At 43.7% G+C, this 19,421-nt stretch overlaps 1 protein-coding gene across 2 annotated transcripts in view; it reads right to left on the bottom strand.

Moving 5' to 3' along the window:
* LOC114029511 (tetratricopeptide repeat protein 34-like) overlaps positions 1–19,421 on the bottom strand; it is a 62,880-nt gene that overhangs the window by 4,718 nt on the left and 38,741 nt on the right. For both annotated transcript variants that reach the window (XM_027843981.1, XM_027843982.1), the window contains exons 7-8: positions 16,247–16,517; positions 14,057–14,271 (exon numbers count right to left, since the gene is read on the bottom strand). In XM_027843981.1, coding sequence (XP_027699782.1) covers positions 14,057–14,271; positions 16,247–16,517 — 486 coding nt within the window. The remainder of the gene's footprint in view (positions 1–14,056; positions 14,272–16,246; positions 16,518–19,421) is intronic.

The raw sequence follows: 19,421 nt of genomic DNA, 5'->3' as shown, positions 1-19,421 counted from the left end.
GCTCATTTGTTTTTATAGCCTCAGCAATAGAAAACTGGTTCCAAAACATTAAAGTGTATTTCCCACAATTGACAGCAAGAACTCAGCAGAGAACAAGGGGAGGGGGTACCCTGAGGAGGCGGAAAGTGGGCTGCAGGAAAGAAGATGCCCGGTCCTTGTGGGTTCAGAAGAGAAAGGGGCAGAGGACCACTTCAGCTCCCCATCAATCCAAAAGGCCAAGCAGCTTATTGGCTCTTGGCCAATAGCTCTCACCTCCCAAAGGAAAAATGCTCCTTCGTGAAGGTCGGTGAGGAAAACAGCCCGGACCCTCAGTGCACTAATGGATTTTTTATTACTTCCAACAACAGATTGTGCTTTCTCCAGGACTCAGCCTAGAGAGAATGTGTGAGCTTCCAAGAGAACCTCACCAGGGTTCAGTCCCACTCAGCAAGGGCACATGAGTCCTTGGAGCTGTGGGGGTGGAAGGAGGCAGGGAGGAGGGGAAGGAGTATGTGCATGTGGGGCCCCCATCTCCCAGCATCCTGCAGGATGGAAAGCTGTCCCACGCACCTGAGCATTCCTTGCTCAAAACCCCAGTGAAAAAATATGATTATTATCCATAAAATCCCCAGTCAAGTAAACACATAAAATAAGGAAAAAAAACAAACATAAATCCTTGATATATGGGAGGCAGGATATTGCAGAGTAAAGAGTCCTTGGCTTCATTTCCTTCCTCTAATTCTTATGACCTGTGTGGCCTTAGGAAAGTCACTTCTCTTCTCTGGACCTCAGTTTCCTCATCTGAGAAATGAGGCAGTTGGACTAGGTTTAGATTGGTCACTCTGTGACTATCATACCAACGTGCTATCTGAACAGAGTAGAAAGGAACAAATAGATAATGTAGGCATGCTCTGTTTGAACATTTTGGAATTTATGTTTTATCCTAGAAGCAAAATATGACATTTGCTCAAGTTTGAGTTTGTTTGTAATTCTGTTGCCTTTGGAAAACTATGCTTTTTTAAAAGTACCCTACTAACCCTAAAAATAAAAAAAAAATCCAACCACATTTGATTACATAAGAGACAGTGTAGTACAGTGGATAGAACATTGGGTTGGAAGCCAGAGAACCTGGGTTTGTATCCTGCCTCTCTCAGGCAGGACTTACTTGTGCGGCTTGCGGCAAGCAAGTCATTTCTCTCTGCCTCACCTGTAAATGAGAGGGGGTTGGATAAGCTGAACCAGGACAGCCTTTCCAGGTATAGAATCTATGATCCTAGGAGCAGAAGAAGTCTTAGGAGAATAAGTGTTTGGACTTCTGGAGACTACTTGGAAAGTAGAGAACACTCATTGGAAAGTAGAGGTCCTGGCTTATTTGTCACAGCATCAAGGATATTATTCAATTCAATTCTACAGTAAGTCTTTCTTGGAGTATTGTGTTCAGCTCTGGGTATTATAGTTTATTTAAGAAACTATTGATAACTTGGAGAGAGTCTATACGAAGACAACCAGGATGGTGAAGGACCTTACATCCATGTCATATGAGAGCATGTTTAGCCTGGAAAAGAAAAGGACAAGATGGCTATCTTCCAGTATATGAAGGACTGTCATGTGGAGGAAGGACAAGAATTTTCCTGCTTGGCCCTGGATGTATAGGAGGCAGATAAGTGGTGCAATGGGTAGAGTGCTGGGCTTGGAGTCAAGAAGACTTGAGTTCAAATCCAGCATCAGACGCTTACTAGCTGTAGGGGGGAAATAATCATTGTCTGACTCAGTTTCCTCTATTGTAAAACGGGGATCGAAATAACACTTTCCTTCCAAGGTTGTGTTGTGAAGATCAAATGAGATAATGTTTGTAAAGTGCTTACCACAGTGCCTCGCACATAGTAGGCACTGAATGAGTGTTTGTTCCTTTCCACGTACACAGATAAATAAATATGAGATAATCTGAGGAGGGAGAAAACATGAACAACCCAAAAAGGTCTCAGGCAGGAGGTGGCATCTCAGCTGAACCCTGAAGAAATACAGGAATTCTGATCAGTGGAAGCAAGGAAGGAGTGTGTTCTAGGCATGGGACAAAGGCATGGAGGTGGGAGACACAAAGTCAAGCTCAAGGGATAGATTGTGCTAGCTAGGGCTAGACTGTGTGAAGGAGATGAAGGCAAAATTGTTGGAAAGGTCAATGGGATCCAGATTGTAGAGTACTTTAAATGCCAAGCTGTATGGTTTGTTGTAGTTGTTGTTTTTGGTAATCCTAGAGGCAGTAGGGAGCTGCTGATGTTTTTTTTTAATATATAGAAGCACATTGTCAGTCAGAGTTTCTGACCATGAGAGTGTAGGAAGACTGACTAGGAGGCTATTGTGATAGTCCAGACTAGAGGTGATGAAGTCATTGGTTAGGCTGCTGGCTGTGTGAGAGCAAAGAAGGGGAAGGATACAAGAGAAATAGAACTGACAAGACTTCAAACTGATTGGCTATGAGGGATGGGTTAAGGGAGAGGGAAGTTGCAAACCCGGGTCACTAGAAAGATGGTGGTGCCCTTGATAGGAACAGGGATGTCTGGGGAGAGGATGGGTATGGGGGAAAATAGGATAAATTCCCTCTTGGACATGTTGAGTTTTTGACTTCTAGGTGGAGATGCTACTGGGGGTGAAGGTTAACTGAAGATGACTGGAATCATTCAGCACAAAATGGTGGGAAACCACAGTTCATTACTTCTGGTCAGAACTCTAGAACTCACCAAGAGAAAGAAATCACACAGGCCCAGGTCATCGAATAGATATTATCCTAATGATCTGGACATTCCCTCCCCATCTCATCTAGCTCCCTAGGCAGACATTGTCCAGGACCCATTTCTAACTAGAGAAAAACAGGGTACTTATCACTGCTTCTCTGCAACCCAACCCAAAGGGAGACATTTCAAAAGAGGGCAGTGTTCAGAAGGATGGAAAGGAGATTATAATACTTAAGAGGCTGAGATAAAAGTTCCACCCCCTCCTTTTTTCCTCCACTGAGGTGGGGGGTTTCAAGACTAGTAGGTTAAGCTTTTCTTACAGATTTCGCAGTAGGTTAGGAGTTTGGGCTGTGACAGGAAGCTTTCCTCAATCTCTCTTAAAGCCAGGCCTTTCCTCTGTTAATTATTTTCTATTTATCTTGCATATATATATATATGTATGTATATATATATATCTTACTTTGTATATGTTTGTTTGCAAATAATTACATAAATTTATACACATAATACACACACATACATATATATAGATATATATATATATATATATATATATATACATGAACATACATCTATCTTTATCCATCCATTAATCCATCTCTCTCTCTCTCTCTCTTCTATTGGACTAGATTCTCCTTGAGGGCAGGGACTACTTTTTGCCTCTTTTTGTATCCCCAGTGCCTGGCATATTAATAAATGCCAATTTATTGATTAATTGAGATGGTTGTAAAAAAGCTAATACAATTGTTAGCTGTGTGACTAGAGTCCAAAACAGGAGGTAAGAGCTCTATTTTCCTCTCTCTTGGTCAGAACACACCTGGAAGATTACCTTCAGCTTTAAAATGGACACCCCATTTTCAGGAGGGTATTGATAAGCTGGAGTGTGTCCAGAGGAGGGTGACCAGGAGAGTGAGTTGACTGGAGACCATATCATATGTAGTTCTGTTAAAGAAGATACTTAGCCTGTAGAGGAGAAAAAAATGGGAGGGGAGTGGAGATGGTGGTTGCCTTCAAATATCAACTGTCTTAAGGGCTATCACAAAGAAGACAGTTAGCCTGGTTCAGCTTGACCCCATAGGGTGGAACTAGAAGCAACTGGTGAATATTGAAGGAAAGCCAGAATATGAGGGGAAAAATTTCCTACCATTTACAACTCTCCTAAAGCAGGATGGTCTGCTTTGGGAACTAGTGAGTGTCCCTCCCTTTGGCCAACAGCTGAATAAGCCCTTGGTAGGGATGTGGTGGAGAGCCTACTTGCTCCAGGATGGGTCCCACTAGATGGCCAGCTCTGACATTCTGGGAGCCAGTAAATTTCAGCTGAAGACAGTCTCTTTTTGGCAGATTTCTTCAAGCCCTATCTGCCAAGAACCCCATAGCTTTCCTAAGAATATGTTAATTCCTCGGCCTGAGCACTACAGAGAGTCAATGTTCTGGAGCTGGCTTTTCCCCCTCAATTTTTAATCTCCACTAAGATATCACAGTTTGTGAATGGGCAGCATTTTCTCTCTTTCATCTGCTGGTAACTCTTAGGCCTTTTTCATCTAATTTCCCAAAGGACTGCACTGTGAAGCAATGTCATTGCCACACCACAACAAAAAAAAAATTTCTACATAATCACATGAAGGCCTCTTATCTCATACAACAGATGTGTTCCTGCAAAGTTATACATGTACCTCATTTTGTTAAAGTGAACCCTAATTCTGATGCATGCTGTGCCATGGGCTTTGTAAAGGAACACAGAGATAACTCCTTTTGTAATGTGGACAATCACCCTCTAATTGGTTGGTTTCATAAGCTGGGATTCTGGTATATTGGATTTTCTTAAAATGGGGCACATAGACCCTAGTGCCTCTGTCTCTTCCAGACTGACAGATAGCCTGAAAATCAATCACTGCTTTGGTATCCCTTTAAAAAAAAGATTTTTTCAGTTTGGAATTAGGTAGAGTAACAAAAATGCCTATACCCTTTGACCCAGAGCATCCATTACTTGAAATAGACACCCAAGGAGGTCAATGACAAAACAAAAGGCCCTATATCTACCAACAAATTTATAGAAACATTTTTTTTTGGTAAGAGTAGAGAAATGGAAAGAAAGCTGATGCGCATTGATTGGAGAATAGCTGAGTAATTGCAGTATGTGAATATCATGAAAGATTGTCGAATTGTAGGAAATGATGAATATGATAATTACAGAGAAGCCTGGAAAGATTGCAACCTGAGCAGAAACAGGAAACAATACGACTGCAGCAATGGAGCTGGAAAGGATAATGAGAACACAACACAATCTGAAGGCTGTGAAATTATAACGGCCTTGAAGAACAGACATGAGAAGGCATCTCCAAGCCAGCCCACTCCTGGGCAGAGGGAGGGGACTATGGGTGTAGAACATGGAGTGGTTGACATTGTTGGTTAGTTTTACTGAACAGTCTCCCCCAGCCCAACCTCTTTTTGTTCTTTGTCATAAGGTATGGCTCTCTGGGTTGGAAAGTGGGGAGACATACTTGGAGCTGATGTAAATATGAAAGATAACAATGCATATGTATTTAAAAACAAAATTTTTGTGGAACTATGTTATATATACGTACATATATGTGTCTATAGATACAAACATATATGTGTGTGTATGCTTTTATGTATTAAGGAGGTTTTTACATTAGTAAAATTGAATTTAATTGAACCAAACAGCTCATGGGTGACTGTCTCATCCATCTTGGGGTTATGTGGAGTTGGTGCTCAATGGTTGTAAAAGAGTCCTTCACAGTGCTAGCTGAGACCTCTCCTTTGGGGGGCACTCTATAGTGGGGAGCCACTCAGGGAAGAGCGGAGCTTGTTAGTGGTGAAGAGGCTGACAAATTGGTGGCTAAAACCTAGCCTTAGAGGAGGAAGGATGCCTTGAAAACATTGAGTCCATCACCCTCATTTTACCAATGACAAAATGGAGGTCCAGAGAGAGGACCTACACGTTTCACAATCAGAGTACCTCAGACCAGGACAGAACCCCAGAGTTTATCTAGTCAAACTCAGACCTGAACTAGAATTCCTCAGCATCACACCTGATGGGTGATCATTCATCCTCTTGTTACAGAGAGGGAAACTGAGTCTGAGAGCTTCCAAGTGGGTTGCATCCCTAGGAAGTGCCAAGGCAAGACCTGAATCTTGATATTAATGACTTCCGAATCTGGCACGCCCCTTGAGATGCCACTCTGAGGTCTCAGGGAGCCACAAGAAACATTCTTTGTGTTTAAGAAGGGAAAGCAGCTTCCTGCAGGCATCCATCCTTCGCCAAAGTGGAGCTGGCAGTGGGACATCATTCATTTTTCCTGCCTGAGGTAATGTGCAGGACTGGAAAACTCAAGCCAAGGCAAAGCTTCAGCCCAAACGGCTTTAAGAAGCATCTTGAAGATGTTAAATGTGAGGCCTGTGATGGGTACAGGCAGATTAAATCCCCACAGCCCAGCCTCCTTTTCTCTGCCCCCAGGGCCTGGCTCCATGGAATGCTGAGCCTGGTCCTGACTCATTACCCCTTCAAGAGGGAGGCATTTTTTTTTTAAGTTTATTCAGAGCACAACTCAGGGTTATCTGAGTGAATTCTGCCTGTGTTCTGATTAATCCACTCTTGTCTTCAGAGGATGGAGGGAGAAAGGGAAGAGAAAGCCAGGGGAGCAAATAAGCAGTCTTATGATCTTCTAAGGCATCCTCTGAGGCCTGGAGGAGGTGAAACCATTTGTCCAAGGTCACCCAGGTCCAATGATCAAGAGGTCACAGAAAGGACCTCCAAGGTCATCTACTCTGATTCACAGCTGAATGAGAATCTGCTGCACAGAACGGCTATCCGCCCTCTGACCAAAGACTGATGGAGAGGAAGGAGCTCCCTACCTTCCATGGCAGTCCAGGGTATCCTCGGGGGAAGTTTTTCATTGTTGGGAGGTTCTTTTTATTCAAAGTTTCAAGCTGCCTCTTTACCAGTTGTAACCTCTGCCCCTGGTTGTGCCCTCTGGGCCATATAACAGGACAAGTCCAGGATTTCCTCCATAGGACAGCCACTCACATACTAGTAGACTGTTGTCCCGTCTTCTCCTGAACCGAGACTTCTCTTCCCCAGGTACAACTTTCCCAGTTCCTCCAACTGATCCTTGTATGGGCTGGACTCAAGGTCCAGCCTGGTTACCTTCCTTTGGCCAATCTCCATCTTATGAGCTTTCTTCCTACAATTTGGTACCTGAGACTGAACACAATGCACCAGATGTGGTCTGACCAGCTCCAGGGCCACTCCTGAGCCTTCAGCTTCTCCTGGTGCCTCTACACCACCCCATCCCCATTGCTTCTATTAGGAAGGTAGATACATTGATTGAGCTCTGGACCCAGAGTCACAGAGACCTGAGTTCAAATCCCACCTCAGACACTTCCTAGCTGTGTGACCCTGGGTAAGTCCCTTTCTGGGTCCCAGTTTCCTCATCTGTAAAGTGGGCATAATTATAGCAACTACCTCTTAGGGTGTTTGTGAGAATTAAATGAATGAAATTCATTTAATTAAATGAATTAGATTCATTAAATGATTACATGTTAATATGTAACATATTTTGTGGTTCAGTCCTTTTCAGTTGTGTCTGACTCTCTGTGATCCCATTTGGGGCTTTCTGGGCAAAGACACTGGAGTAGTCTGCCATTTCTTTCTCCAGCTCATTTTACAGATGAGGAAACTGAGGCAAACAGGGTGAAGTGATTTGCTTAGGATCAAACAGCTAGGAATCGTCTGAGGCCAGATTTGAACTCATGAAAATGAGTCTTCCTGATTTCAGGCCCAGTGCTCTGTGCACTATGGCTCCACCTAGCACCCAAAGTTTGAATAAGGAGCCAAAATTTGCCTCTGGGTAAAGTCCACTGCTGCTGTTTGTCCTTTGTTCTCACAGAGGACTATGGCTTCAGGAAGGTGATGTCATGACTTGCAAGTGAATTGGATCACAGAATATCAGAGTTGGAAGAGAGTTGAGGACAAGGCTTCACACTTGTCCTCAAACAAGACGCTACAACATTCCCAGGAGTGATCCTCCAGCCTCTGCTTGGAGACCCACAGGGACAGAGAACTCACTCCAAGGCATTTCGGTTCCAGTTTTGAATGATCCTAACTGTCAGGCATCTTTTCCTTACTGAAGCCTAAATCTGCCTCAGGCAGTGAGACCTTTGAACCCAGGTCCTTGGGCTTTACTTTCAGGATCCTTTCCTTATGCAGTTTTTCCCATGTTCAAATCTTGTTTTGGACACTTAGAAGCTGCTTAATTGGGGATGCAAAGCAAGACAAAAGAGTCTCCTTCCTCAAGGAGGTCACATTCTATTTGGGGAGACAATATGCAATCAATTACATGTGCAGAAGATATATATGGGGTAAATGGAAGGTAATATTAGGAGGGGCAGCTAGGAGGCACCACAGTGCATAGAGCACCAAAAGTGGAGTCAGAAACACTCATCTTCATGAGTTCAAACCTGGCCTCAGACACTTACTAGCTGTGTGACCCTGGACAAGTCACTCAACCCTGTTTGCCTCAGTTTCCTCATCTGTAAAATGAGCTGGAAAAGGAAATGGCAAATTACTCGAGTATCTTTGCCAAGAAAACTCCAGATGGGGTCATGGAGAGTTGGGCATGACTAAACAACAATCTCAGAAGGAAGGCTGGGGGTGGGGGGTTGGGGGGGGGAGTTGGAAAAGACCTCTTAAAGGAGATGGATTTGAGGCTGAGTCTTGAAGAAGCCAGGGAAGTAAGGAGGCATTATTCCAGACATGGGGGACATCCAAGAGGAAATCTCCTAGCCCATTTGGTGTGTTCCCTCTGGAGGACTTATGGAAAGGCATGGACAAGCATTATGCAGAGTAGGTAGGGAATGAGGAGCTGAAATCTGCATTGGAAGAGATGATACCCACATGAATGAGATTTTGTGTTCACTGAAGTTCCCAAGCGAGTGGTCTCTTTGTCTTAAGACTGTTATAGTTCCGAGGCTGCGGACTTGAAGCATAGCCTGAATTATAGTGCTTTGGTGGGTTCAGGATCTTGACTCATGAAGGCAGGATGTCAAATGAGACAATGCATGTAAAAAGAATGAGCATTTCTATATCACCTACTATGTGCCAGCACTGTGCTAAGTGTACTTACAATTAATTATTTTCTTTGATCCCCACAACTCTGGGAAGTAGGTGTTATTATGACCCCCATTTTACAGATGAGGAAACTGAGGCAAACAGAGATGATACGACTCGTCCAGGGTCAGACAGCTAGGAAGTGTCAGAAGCTGGATTTAAACTCATGTCTTCTTGTAGCCACTGTGCCACCTAGCTGCCAACCTCAGAATTTCCCCTTGGGAAGCCAAGAATGACCATACAGTCTGAGGGAAAAGTGTGTCTCTGGGATTTGGGTGTCGCTGAGCAGATCATCACTCCAACCTTCACTACAGAGACTTGGCAAAGGGCAGCATCCTCTATCATCTTCACAAGAGTGCAGGGGAGAGGGGAAGAGGAACTGCTTTCTCATGGAGGCATCTAGGGGAAGGGCAGGCTCGGTCAACTGGGAAAAAAAAGCTGCATCCATGGCGAGGACATGATGGAAACCAAATTAATACTAACAGCCCAACTGCAGGGGAGCCATTCCTTGACTGGAGGTCCCAGTCTCCAGTTGCTGGCCTGCGTTTTAGCAAGAAGTGAGGACCATTTCCCCATTTCTGGTCAAACCTGAAGGCATCCAGTAGGGGACTGGGGAGGGTGGCTAGATTAAGGGCAGGCTTCCTCCTTCCAAGTCTGTGTCTCTAGTCCATAGGAGGAGGGCTGCCCGTCAGCTGATCTTGGCCCAGGGCCATCCCACTGAGCCTGCAAGCTCCTTTGGGTTTCTTATTTCCCAGAAGGGCACATCAAAGCCTTTAGCTCTAATTTAAATGCTACCCACCCGATCTCTTTTTAAGCCAGGGAGGGATCTTGAGTCCCGAAACCTTTCAAAAGAAAGGCCTTAGAGAAAGAAAGGACTTAGAGAAGGGGGAAGGGCTTTTACTGTCATCCTTTTTTCCAAAGCTGCCAAACAAAGTAGAGATAAAGCCAGAGTCTTCATCCGTCTCATGCACCTAATCCCAAAAACAGATTTTTTTTTTCTTAAAATGTCAGTCAATAAGGTAGAAAGGCAGACTTTTAAAAAATGTCTCAAGGGTTAGATACTGAACTCTAGCACCAATCCATCTTCTTCTTGGGTTGATATCAAGTTAGAATGACAATAACAGGGAAATTTTAGGATTGTGAACTCCTTGGGGGCAAGGACTGTCTTTTGCCTCTTTTTGTATCCCTAGTTCTTAGCACAGTGCCTGGCACAGAGCAGGTGCTTAATAAATGTTTGTTAATTGATGATGACACAGCTGGATTCAATCAATGACCATTAAGCACTTATTATGTTCCAGGTGCTGTACTGGAAATATCAAGACAAAGGCAACACAGTCTTGTCCTCATGGAGCTTCCATTCTAGCTAGAAGGGCTTATTGGCCTCTTGATATTACAGGTGAAGGGACTGAGGCCCAGAAGGGTAAAATAACTGTCTGAGAGGACACAAGCAGTAAACAGCAGAACAAGGATTCAGACCCAGATCCTCTAACTTTAAATCTAACACTTTCTAGAAAGAGTCCCAAGGTTTAGGAGAATCAGTCAATCAATAAACATTTATTAAGCACCTACTATTTGCCAGGCACTGTGCCAAGCCTTGGGGACACAAAGACACTTGTCAAATTGATGAGAGCCTGGGCAAATCTATAATTGCCCAAGGGTAACTCTGAGTCTACAGTGGGGGGGGGGGGCTTGCCCTAAGGTTCAGGGCAGGCCAGACATCTTGGGAAAGTCGATTTCAATGAACATCTGACCTAATCTCTGCTCCAGTCCTCCAGGTGAAGGGTAGAGTACAAAACTCCTTTCTTGAAAGAACATATAGAACTTATACATATATACACACACAGATATATACACATAAAACATGTGCACATAACAATGCATATATATATATGCATAATATATGTTGTTGTTCAGTTGTTTCTAGTTGTTCTGACTCTTCATGACCCCATTTGGGGTTTTCTTGGCAAAGATACTGGAGTGATTTGCATTTCCTTCTCCAACTCATTTTACAGATGAGGAAACTGAGGCAAATAGGTTGAAGTGACTTGGCCAGGGTCATATAGCTAGTAAGTGTCTGAAGCTGGATTTGAACTCATATGTACATACATAGAGAACATATACATATACTACACATATATGTATATGAACATGCATACTATTGTCCCCTTTATTAGAATATATGTTCCCTGAGGAATTGTTTTTCATTTGCTAATGAATGCTTGTTGAAGTTCATTAACAAAGGGAAGTGATCACTTCAGAAAAATAGAACCCTCAAGTGATTTTTAGCTGTGACACTGGTCCCATTTAATGAGGTTGGTTGGCTTGTCCAGTTCTGAATCCATAGGCTGGACTACTGTCACAGGGGAAGGGGAAGGGAAAGGAAATAGGCATTATAAACTACCTACTATGTGCTCAGTGTTTCACAAATATTATCTCATTTGATGCTTGATTATCACAATGGGAAGTAGGTCCAGTTATTATCCCCATTTTCCAGCTGAGGAAACTGAGGCAAACAGAGGTTAAGTGACTCACCCAGAGTCATACAGCTAGGATGCATCTGAGGCCAGATCTGAACTCTGGACTCCAAGTCTAGTGCCACCCATTGCTTCAGCTGACAGCTTCCCAGCTGACCTCCCTGCCTCCAGTGTTGCCCCTTGTCAAACCATCCTCTGCCCTGCCACCTAAGTGACATTTATAAAACAAATATCTGACCATGTCACCTTCCCTGACTCAAAATTTTCAATGGCTCCCTATTGCCTCTAAGCTAAAATACAAAATCCTCAGCCTGGCATTTAAAACGTCCTGCTCTTTCCCACTTGCCTTTCCACTCTTATTTCATGGTATCCTTCCTCAAGCCCATCTGTGTCCATCAACTGGCAGCTGAGTTGGCCCTTGTACATGACCCTCTATCTCCTCCTTCTGCATCTGGAACATCTTCCCTCCTCATCTCTGCTCGTTGGAATCCTTAGCTTCCTTCTAGGCATGTATGTGAAGCCTACTTTGATTCCCTCAGTTGCTAATATCTAACATGCCCCCATTACCTTGTAGCTACTTTGTATATATTTCATATCTACTTATATCTATGTATGCTGTTTCATCCTGTAGAGTTTCTAAGTATGCTGTTTCATCCTGCTTCTCGAGGGCAGGAATTATTTCATGTTTCATTTGCATCCTTCATATGCCTAGCACAGGTACACAGTAGGCACTTACTAAATGCTTTTAATTGATTCCCTGACATCCTCCCCATACACACACATAATTCCTGAAGTTATTAGGACTCTCCATCTTGAAATCACTTCTATAAACTGTATATTTATTTATTCACATATATTTTGTATCCTCTTCTTTCCTTCCAGTAAAATTTTAGCTCCTTGAGGGCAGGGGTTATTTAATTTTTGTCATTTTATTCCCAGGGCTTAACATAGTGCTTGGCACACAGTAGGAGCTTAATAGGATTGCAGATTTATAGGTGGAAGGGAACATAAACACCATGAAGTATAAACTTCTCTTTTCACAGATGAAGAAACTGAGGCCCAGGGACCTTGACTTGCCCAAGGTCACACAGATAGCAAATGTTGGAGGCAGGATTTGAACCTCTATCCTCTGACTAGAAAAATGCTGATTTCATTGAATTGAACCAGAGCCTGACCTCCGTTCCCAGTTCTCATCTTTCAACCTCCTCTGGGATGGCTTTCAAGCCCCTTCCTTGGGGAGGATGAGACATAATCCATGGTTCAGTGAGTCCCAGACAGTCAATTGAAATTCCACTGACTTCTTCCTGGTACAGGGTGTCTCACCCCACTTCATGGGTACAGAGGTTTCTCTCAGACAAGGTAAGCAAGAAACTTTTACAAGCTGATAAATTGATTCTTGTTTACCAAGCTGTCTTCTTCCCATCAGCTAAAGCCATAACTGTAAATTGCATGGCTGTGCTTGCCTCAGAGATGCACTCAGATAATCAGACAGCCGCCATGGCCTTAATAGGGGCTGATGAAGAGCAGGAGCGAATTTCCAGAGTTGAGGAAGCATAGAAGGGGCTTTTAGGCTTCTGTGCCTGCCTGGGTGAACAACAGGATTGGGGTGGCAGTGGGGGTGGGAGCAAGGGAGGCCATGCAGCATCTGCTCACTTCTCCCACAAAATCATACACAGACAACAGCACCTGAATTCCTGTTATTATCCTATAGCACTCTGAGTCATTGTCTTGTCTCCCCTCTTAGACGGTAAGCTCACTGAGGGCAGGGCCATCTTTTTTTTTCTCTTTTTCTATCTAGAACACATTGAAAAGTACTTTGAATGTACATAATTTCATCTGAGTCCTACAAATGCCGTGTACAGGATAGCTATAATTCGCTCCATCTTGTAGGTGTGGTAGTTAGAGAACAAAACAAAACAAAACGAAAAACGCTTCATATTTTTGAGGTCTTTTGGAGATCTGTTGAATCCAATGCAATGTAATGCAATTCAATGTGAGATCATAAGGATCTAGATTTTGTTCCAAGGGGTCGCCCCTTGGCAAGACAGCAGAGGCAGTGGGGTACAGAGTAATGAGTGCTGACGTTGGAGTCAGAGAGTCTGGTTCAAATCCTTCATCTGTCATTTTTAACCTTTGTGACCTTGGTCAAGTTATTTCCCTTCTCTAGGCCTCAGTTTCCTCCTTTGTAAAAGGAGGGGGTTGGGCTGGATGACCTCTGAGTTCCTTTTCAGCTCTAAGTAGGATCACAGATTTAGAGCTAAGACTCAGAGATCATCCACCTCAACCCTTATATTTTACAGACAGGGAAACTGAGGTCTGTGAAAGTAAATCGATTTGCCTAAGGTCACACAGATAGCCTAAGGGCATCAGAAGTGAAATCTGAGCCCAGCTTCTCCAACCCAGAACAGTGCTCTTTTCACTGTTTCCCTCCAACTGGGTAGCCTGCTGGAAAGAGCACTTCATTTGAGATCAGATCTGGGTTCAAATCTTGGCTCTGCCATTTGCTTGCTGGATGTCTTTAAGCAAGTTCTTCTCTGAACCTGTTTCCTCATCTGTAAAATGGGGCTCATAACAGCACCTTGATGCCAGGGCTGATGTGAGGATCAAATGTGATAATATTTATAAGTACTTAGCACAGTGCCTGGCACATAGGAGGGGCTTGATAAATGCTTGTTCCCTTCGTCTCCCTTCCCTTTACTCTTGGGACATCCTAAGCAAGATGGAGCCAGCCCCTACTCTACCTGTGAGAGGCTGTGCCTCAGCTTGGCGTCCAACAGATGCAAGAGGAACCCCAGATCCTTGGGGTCTTTTCCAGCCAGGGGCTGCAAGTTATGGATGGCAGCTGCAGTGTCTCTCTTCTTCAACTGGAGGAATCCCAGACGGGCCTGGGCAGGCTCAGACCTGGGAGTAGGGCCAAGGACTTCTTGTAGGTGTTCAAGAGCCTTTTCATAGCAACCTGTTTGAGGGGAAATGTAGAAACAAAGGTCAGAAGGACTGCTGTACCACTCATGGCAAACTCAGCAGCAAGAAGATAGGTCAGCTTTAAATTTGGAGTCAGAAATTTGGGTTCAAATCCTCACTCCACTGCTGGGTGATCTCCAGCAAATCACTAACTTCTATGGCCTCAGTTTACTCATCTGTAAAATGGGGGTTGGATTAGGCAGCTTCTCAGACACATTCCAGCTCTAAATCTAGGTATTCATCATACGATAACAGTAACAACTGCCATGCTGACACATTTTACATTAAGGTCTGCAAAGCTCTCTATATGTTATCTCATTTGGCCACGTGTATGGCACCCCATTGGATCACAGACATAATCTCATCTGATCTTCAAAACAATACCTTGAGTTAAGAATTACAAGCATAATTTTTGCTATTTTATAGATGAGGAAACAGACTCAGGTGTCAGCAACTTGCCCAGAGTTATATAGCTAGTTAAGTGTTTGGCATTTGAACCCAGGTCTTCTAAACTCCATTCAAGGGATTTCCCTTCTCCAACGCAAACTGACTGACTCACATTTATTCCTATATTGTATATGTTGGAAAACACTCTCAAAATAATGTGTCCTTCACCCTCAGCCGTCACCTAACACTATCTCTACTTTCCTTATGCACTTATCCTTTCTGTTTTTGTCTTGTCCCACTTTGAGTAGTTATTTTGTCTCTCCTGCTAGACTGTGAGCTCTCTGAGAACAGGGGACATCTTTTTTCTCTCTTCCTTCTAGTGTACAGTGTAATGTGCTTTGAATGCCTGTGATTTCATCTGAGTCTCACAACAGTCTTGGGCAACGCAGCTTAACTTGCCCTATTTTATACATGTGGCATTCAGGAAAAACAAGCAAACAAAATAAAAAATCCTAATTCTTTGGGTCTCTGAGATCTGCTGAATTCAATGCAAGGCAATTCAATGTTCACTATGTTCCCCAAGAATCAGCACGGAGGATAGCATGAGGGACTTGAGAGCAGGGAGAGAAGACTGTGGGGAAACATGATAGCTGCTTTCAAGTACCTACTGGTTGTCACATGGAAGAGGAATTAGTCTTGTTTTGCTTGGTCCCCAGAGACCACGAATGAGTACAGAGATACAGTGTTGGGTTGGAGGTCAAGACAAACTTCCTAACAATGAGAGCCATCCAGAAGGGAACTGAGAGGTGGTGAGCTCACTCCCTGAAGGGTTTCAAGCAGAGCCAAAATGAGGACCCAGAGCTCCTGACCCTCAATCCACGGGTCTCTCAATCTACTCTGCTGCCCCTGGTTTCACCTTTCAAGTTTTGTTAAAAGGAAATGTCTCCTACTTAGATCCCACCAGGATCTTCCCTTCCCAAAGTCTGTGGGTCCAGGTCTCTTCAGGCTCTTGCCTCTGAGAGTGGACATTTCTGCTCACACACATTGCATCGGCTCTGCTGGACTTTGCCATCTGTCAGTCAATAAACATTTATTAAGCACCTACTATGTGCCAGACACTGTTCTAAGTGCTAGAGATACAAAGAGAGGCAAAAGACAGCCCCCGACCTCAAGGAGTTTCCAATCTAATGGAGGAGATAACATGCAAACAAATAAATACAAACAAGCTATATCCAGGCTAAAGAGGGAATAATTTACAGGAAGATGGCACTGGAATTAAGGGGAGTTAAAGAAAGTGTCCTGTAGAAGTTGGGACTTTAGCTGGGACCTTAGCTGCCTCTGCTGTACCCTAACAACTACTGGACATGTCTCTCCAGCCTGTAGCTGACCTCTTCCTTATGGGATGTAGCCCCCAATTAGAATGTGATCTCTTTGAGAGCAGGGACTCTCTGGTCTGTCCATTATATTCTTAGCACTTAGCATGGTGCTTGGCACACAGTAAGCACTTAATAAATGCTTTTCCATCCCATGCCATTTCATATAGAACACTGATAACAAATTCCCTGGGAAAGCATCATTCTCACCTGTCAAAATCAAAACATCGGCAAGGAGGATGTGCCAAGCAGAGTTTGTGGCATCTATTTTAATGAGTGCTTCCCCAATGGCCAGCAGTTTCTTGGAGGACTCTTCCCTAGGAAGGCTCCTGTCTGAAGCCAGCTGGTTCAGCTCAGCTCTGCAGTGGGAGGAGAGGCCTTGAGTGATGAAGACCTGGGCTTCTTGCTTCAGTGACAAGATCTCAGGGACCACTCCCGCCACGTCCAGGGTAAGAGCAGAAACAATGTTGTCCATTGCTTCCTATGATGACAATTGACAGTGAGGAGTTAGTCACAGGGTGGGGGAGCTCAGGCTTGGGTCCCAAACTCTCCCTCCCAGAAGGTTGTGGAAAATTGATAGAATTTCTGCTTTCATTTGTATTCTCGGTGCTTACACAATGCCCGGCGCTCATCAAGCACTTAATAAATGCTTGTTGACTTGACTTGATATGTATTTGAGGCAGTTAGGTGGCACTGTGGATAGCTTGGTCACCATATTACACTTGACATAGTACTTGAAGATTCACCAAATGTCTTTTTACTCAACAGCCCTACAAGTCTGGAGGTGTGAACGCTGTTATCTTCATTGTACAGAAAAGAAAATAGAAGCATAGGGAAGTACACAGACTTGTCCAAGGTCACATAGTGACAAGCATTTATTAAATACTTACTATGTATTAGACATTGTGCTAAGCGCTCGGATACAAAGAAAGGCCTTCGAGGAGTTCACCTAATGGGATGGACCATGTCATGTACAAGCGTACAAATAAGATGTATACTGGGTAAATTGGAAGTAATCTCAGAGATTGACATTCAGGGCTTCAGGGGCCAAGACTGATATCTTCCTTTTGTACCTAGATTGTTTCCACTTCAGAACCAGCCATCATTTATCCATTCCTACTTAGGTATTTTGTTCCCAAATTTGTCAGAGCCTCCTTTCTCCTACTTGGCTTTGGCTAGTAATCCATCTCTAAATAAAACATCCATTCTATGGCGTTCCTGATCAAACAAGATTATCTTTAAATGATGAGCTTCTACAGGAAGGAGTCCTGCCCTAGGTGTTATGGGGAAGAGGGTAGAAATATAAGAAGTGATCTCTGTCCCATATGAGGTTGTGGGGATCTAATTGTTCTGGTGGAGAGCAGTTATAGTCTCCTCTGACTCTTTTTGAGCACATTTAGGGTTTTCTTGACAGAGATACTGGAGTGGTTTGGCATTTCCGTCTCCAGCTCATTTTAAAGATGAGGGAACTGAGGCTAACAAGGTTAAGTGACATGCCCAGGGTCACACAACTAGTCAGTGTCAAGAGCCAGAGTTTAACTGGAGTCCTCCTGACTCCAGGCCCGATGCTCTATCCATTGTACTACCTAGCTGATCTGTAGTCTCCCATTAAGTATCTGCAATGAAGAACCAGTCTACTTCACCTAACAATAACAACAATAACGGTAAGAGCTAATTTTTATATAGTGATTTAAGACTTACAAAATGATTTACAAATGCCTGGCCTTGACCTCTGAAATGAAAAATAAGACTTCCCAAAAACCTTGGGGACAAAAGCAACTTACCTTGGAGAGGGGAGACAGATAATCCTGCCAAACACAGAGATGACCAGGGTTCTAAGTATTCTATTCTTAACACCTGTTTTTATTGTAGACCCCCTTCTCTTCCATAGAACTTCAACCACTAACTGAATCAGGAAACCAAGCAAGCTGCATGAAGGGCCTGCTTTTACCTAGAGAGTCATCAGGTTGGGAAGCCATGTCCAATTACCAGGACACACACTGGCTTTTTTGCTGATAAGCATAGTTCTTTCTGCCAGAAGAGGGCAGCTGGCTGGAAGAGCAAATACGAAAGCATATGGTCCTGTGGTAAGATACCAGTCTTGTCCTGCCCCAAAATATCACATCACATCACATCACATCACATCACGTCACGTCATGTCACATCACATCTCATCGCATGACATGACATGACATCTCATCACGTCATGTCATGTCATGTCACATCATATAACATCACCTCTCTTCTTGAGCCCATGGAAATGGGAAGGCAGCATATGGTGGATAATGGCAGATTTGGGATCATAGAATCATGGAGCTAGATCTGGAAGAAATCCTAGAGCACTAGTTAAACCTTTTACCTCTGCAGAGGGGGAAACTGAGAGCCAGAGAGGTTGAGTAACCAACCCAATGACCCACAGATAGCACAGACCTGGGATCAGAACCCGGTCCCCTTCACTGCAGAGACAGCTCTTCCCATTACACAATGGAAAACCTGGGTTTGAATCATTGATCTGCCACTAATTGCCAATATGTGATCCTGGGTAATAATAATAGCTATAATTGATGGAGCACTTTCAGAAGTACAGAGAGCTTTACATGTGTTGTCTCATTTGATCCTCTCAACAACTCTATGAGGTGGGTATTATTATTCCCATTTGACAGAGAAAGAAACTGAGATTGAGGGAAGTTAGTGACTTGCCCAAGGCCACACAGTATCTGAAGTAAGATTTGGATTCAGGTCATACTGAGGCAAAGAAGCTTGGCTCATCACAGTGTCTGGTACATAGTATGCACTTAATAAATGTTTATTGATTGAGTGATTGATTGATTTAAGTAAGTGACTCCAAGGGCCAGTCATTTCACCTGGTCTAGTTTTCAGTCTCTCATCTGTAAAATGGGAGCACTGGACTAGATGATCCAAGAGGTCTTTCTTGACTTTAACAATCTGTTTTTGGAGGAGAGACACATTTATTGAGTGCCCAACCTATGCTGAGTCATGTGGGTGGAGGTGAAGATGAATAATATATCATCTCTGTCCTCAAAGAATCTATGGTCAAACTGGAGGAACAGGACATGGATAGTGATAGCTGCAATATACAGAAAACCAAAATGGAAGATGTGAGCTCAAATGAGAGTCTTTTTATGATTCTTTGGGAGGGAGTGGGGAGCTCTCAGCTCTTTACTTTGGGTCTTCTTCCAAAGAGAAGCAAGGAGGTGGAAAGGATTTCTTTTTAGCTATTTTCCCCCATTCCCAAACTTACCACCAGAAGTAGAAACCAACCTTCTTTCCTTCCTTCCTTCCTTCTTTCCTCCCTTCCTCCCTTCCTTCCTTCCTTCCTTCCTTCCTTCCTTCCTTCCTTCCTTCCTTCCTTCCTTCCTTCCTT

Source organism: Vombatus ursinus, unplaced genomic scaffold (assembly GCF_900497805.2).
Source record: "Vombatus ursinus unplaced genomic scaffold, bare-nosed wombat genome assembly UNPS02014932.1, whole genome shotgun sequence".
Taxonomy (NCBI): domain Eukaryota; kingdom Metazoa; phylum Chordata; class Mammalia; order Diprotodontia; family Vombatidae; genus Vombatus; species Vombatus ursinus.
This window is presented reverse-complemented; position numbering and strand designations above follow the sequence as displayed.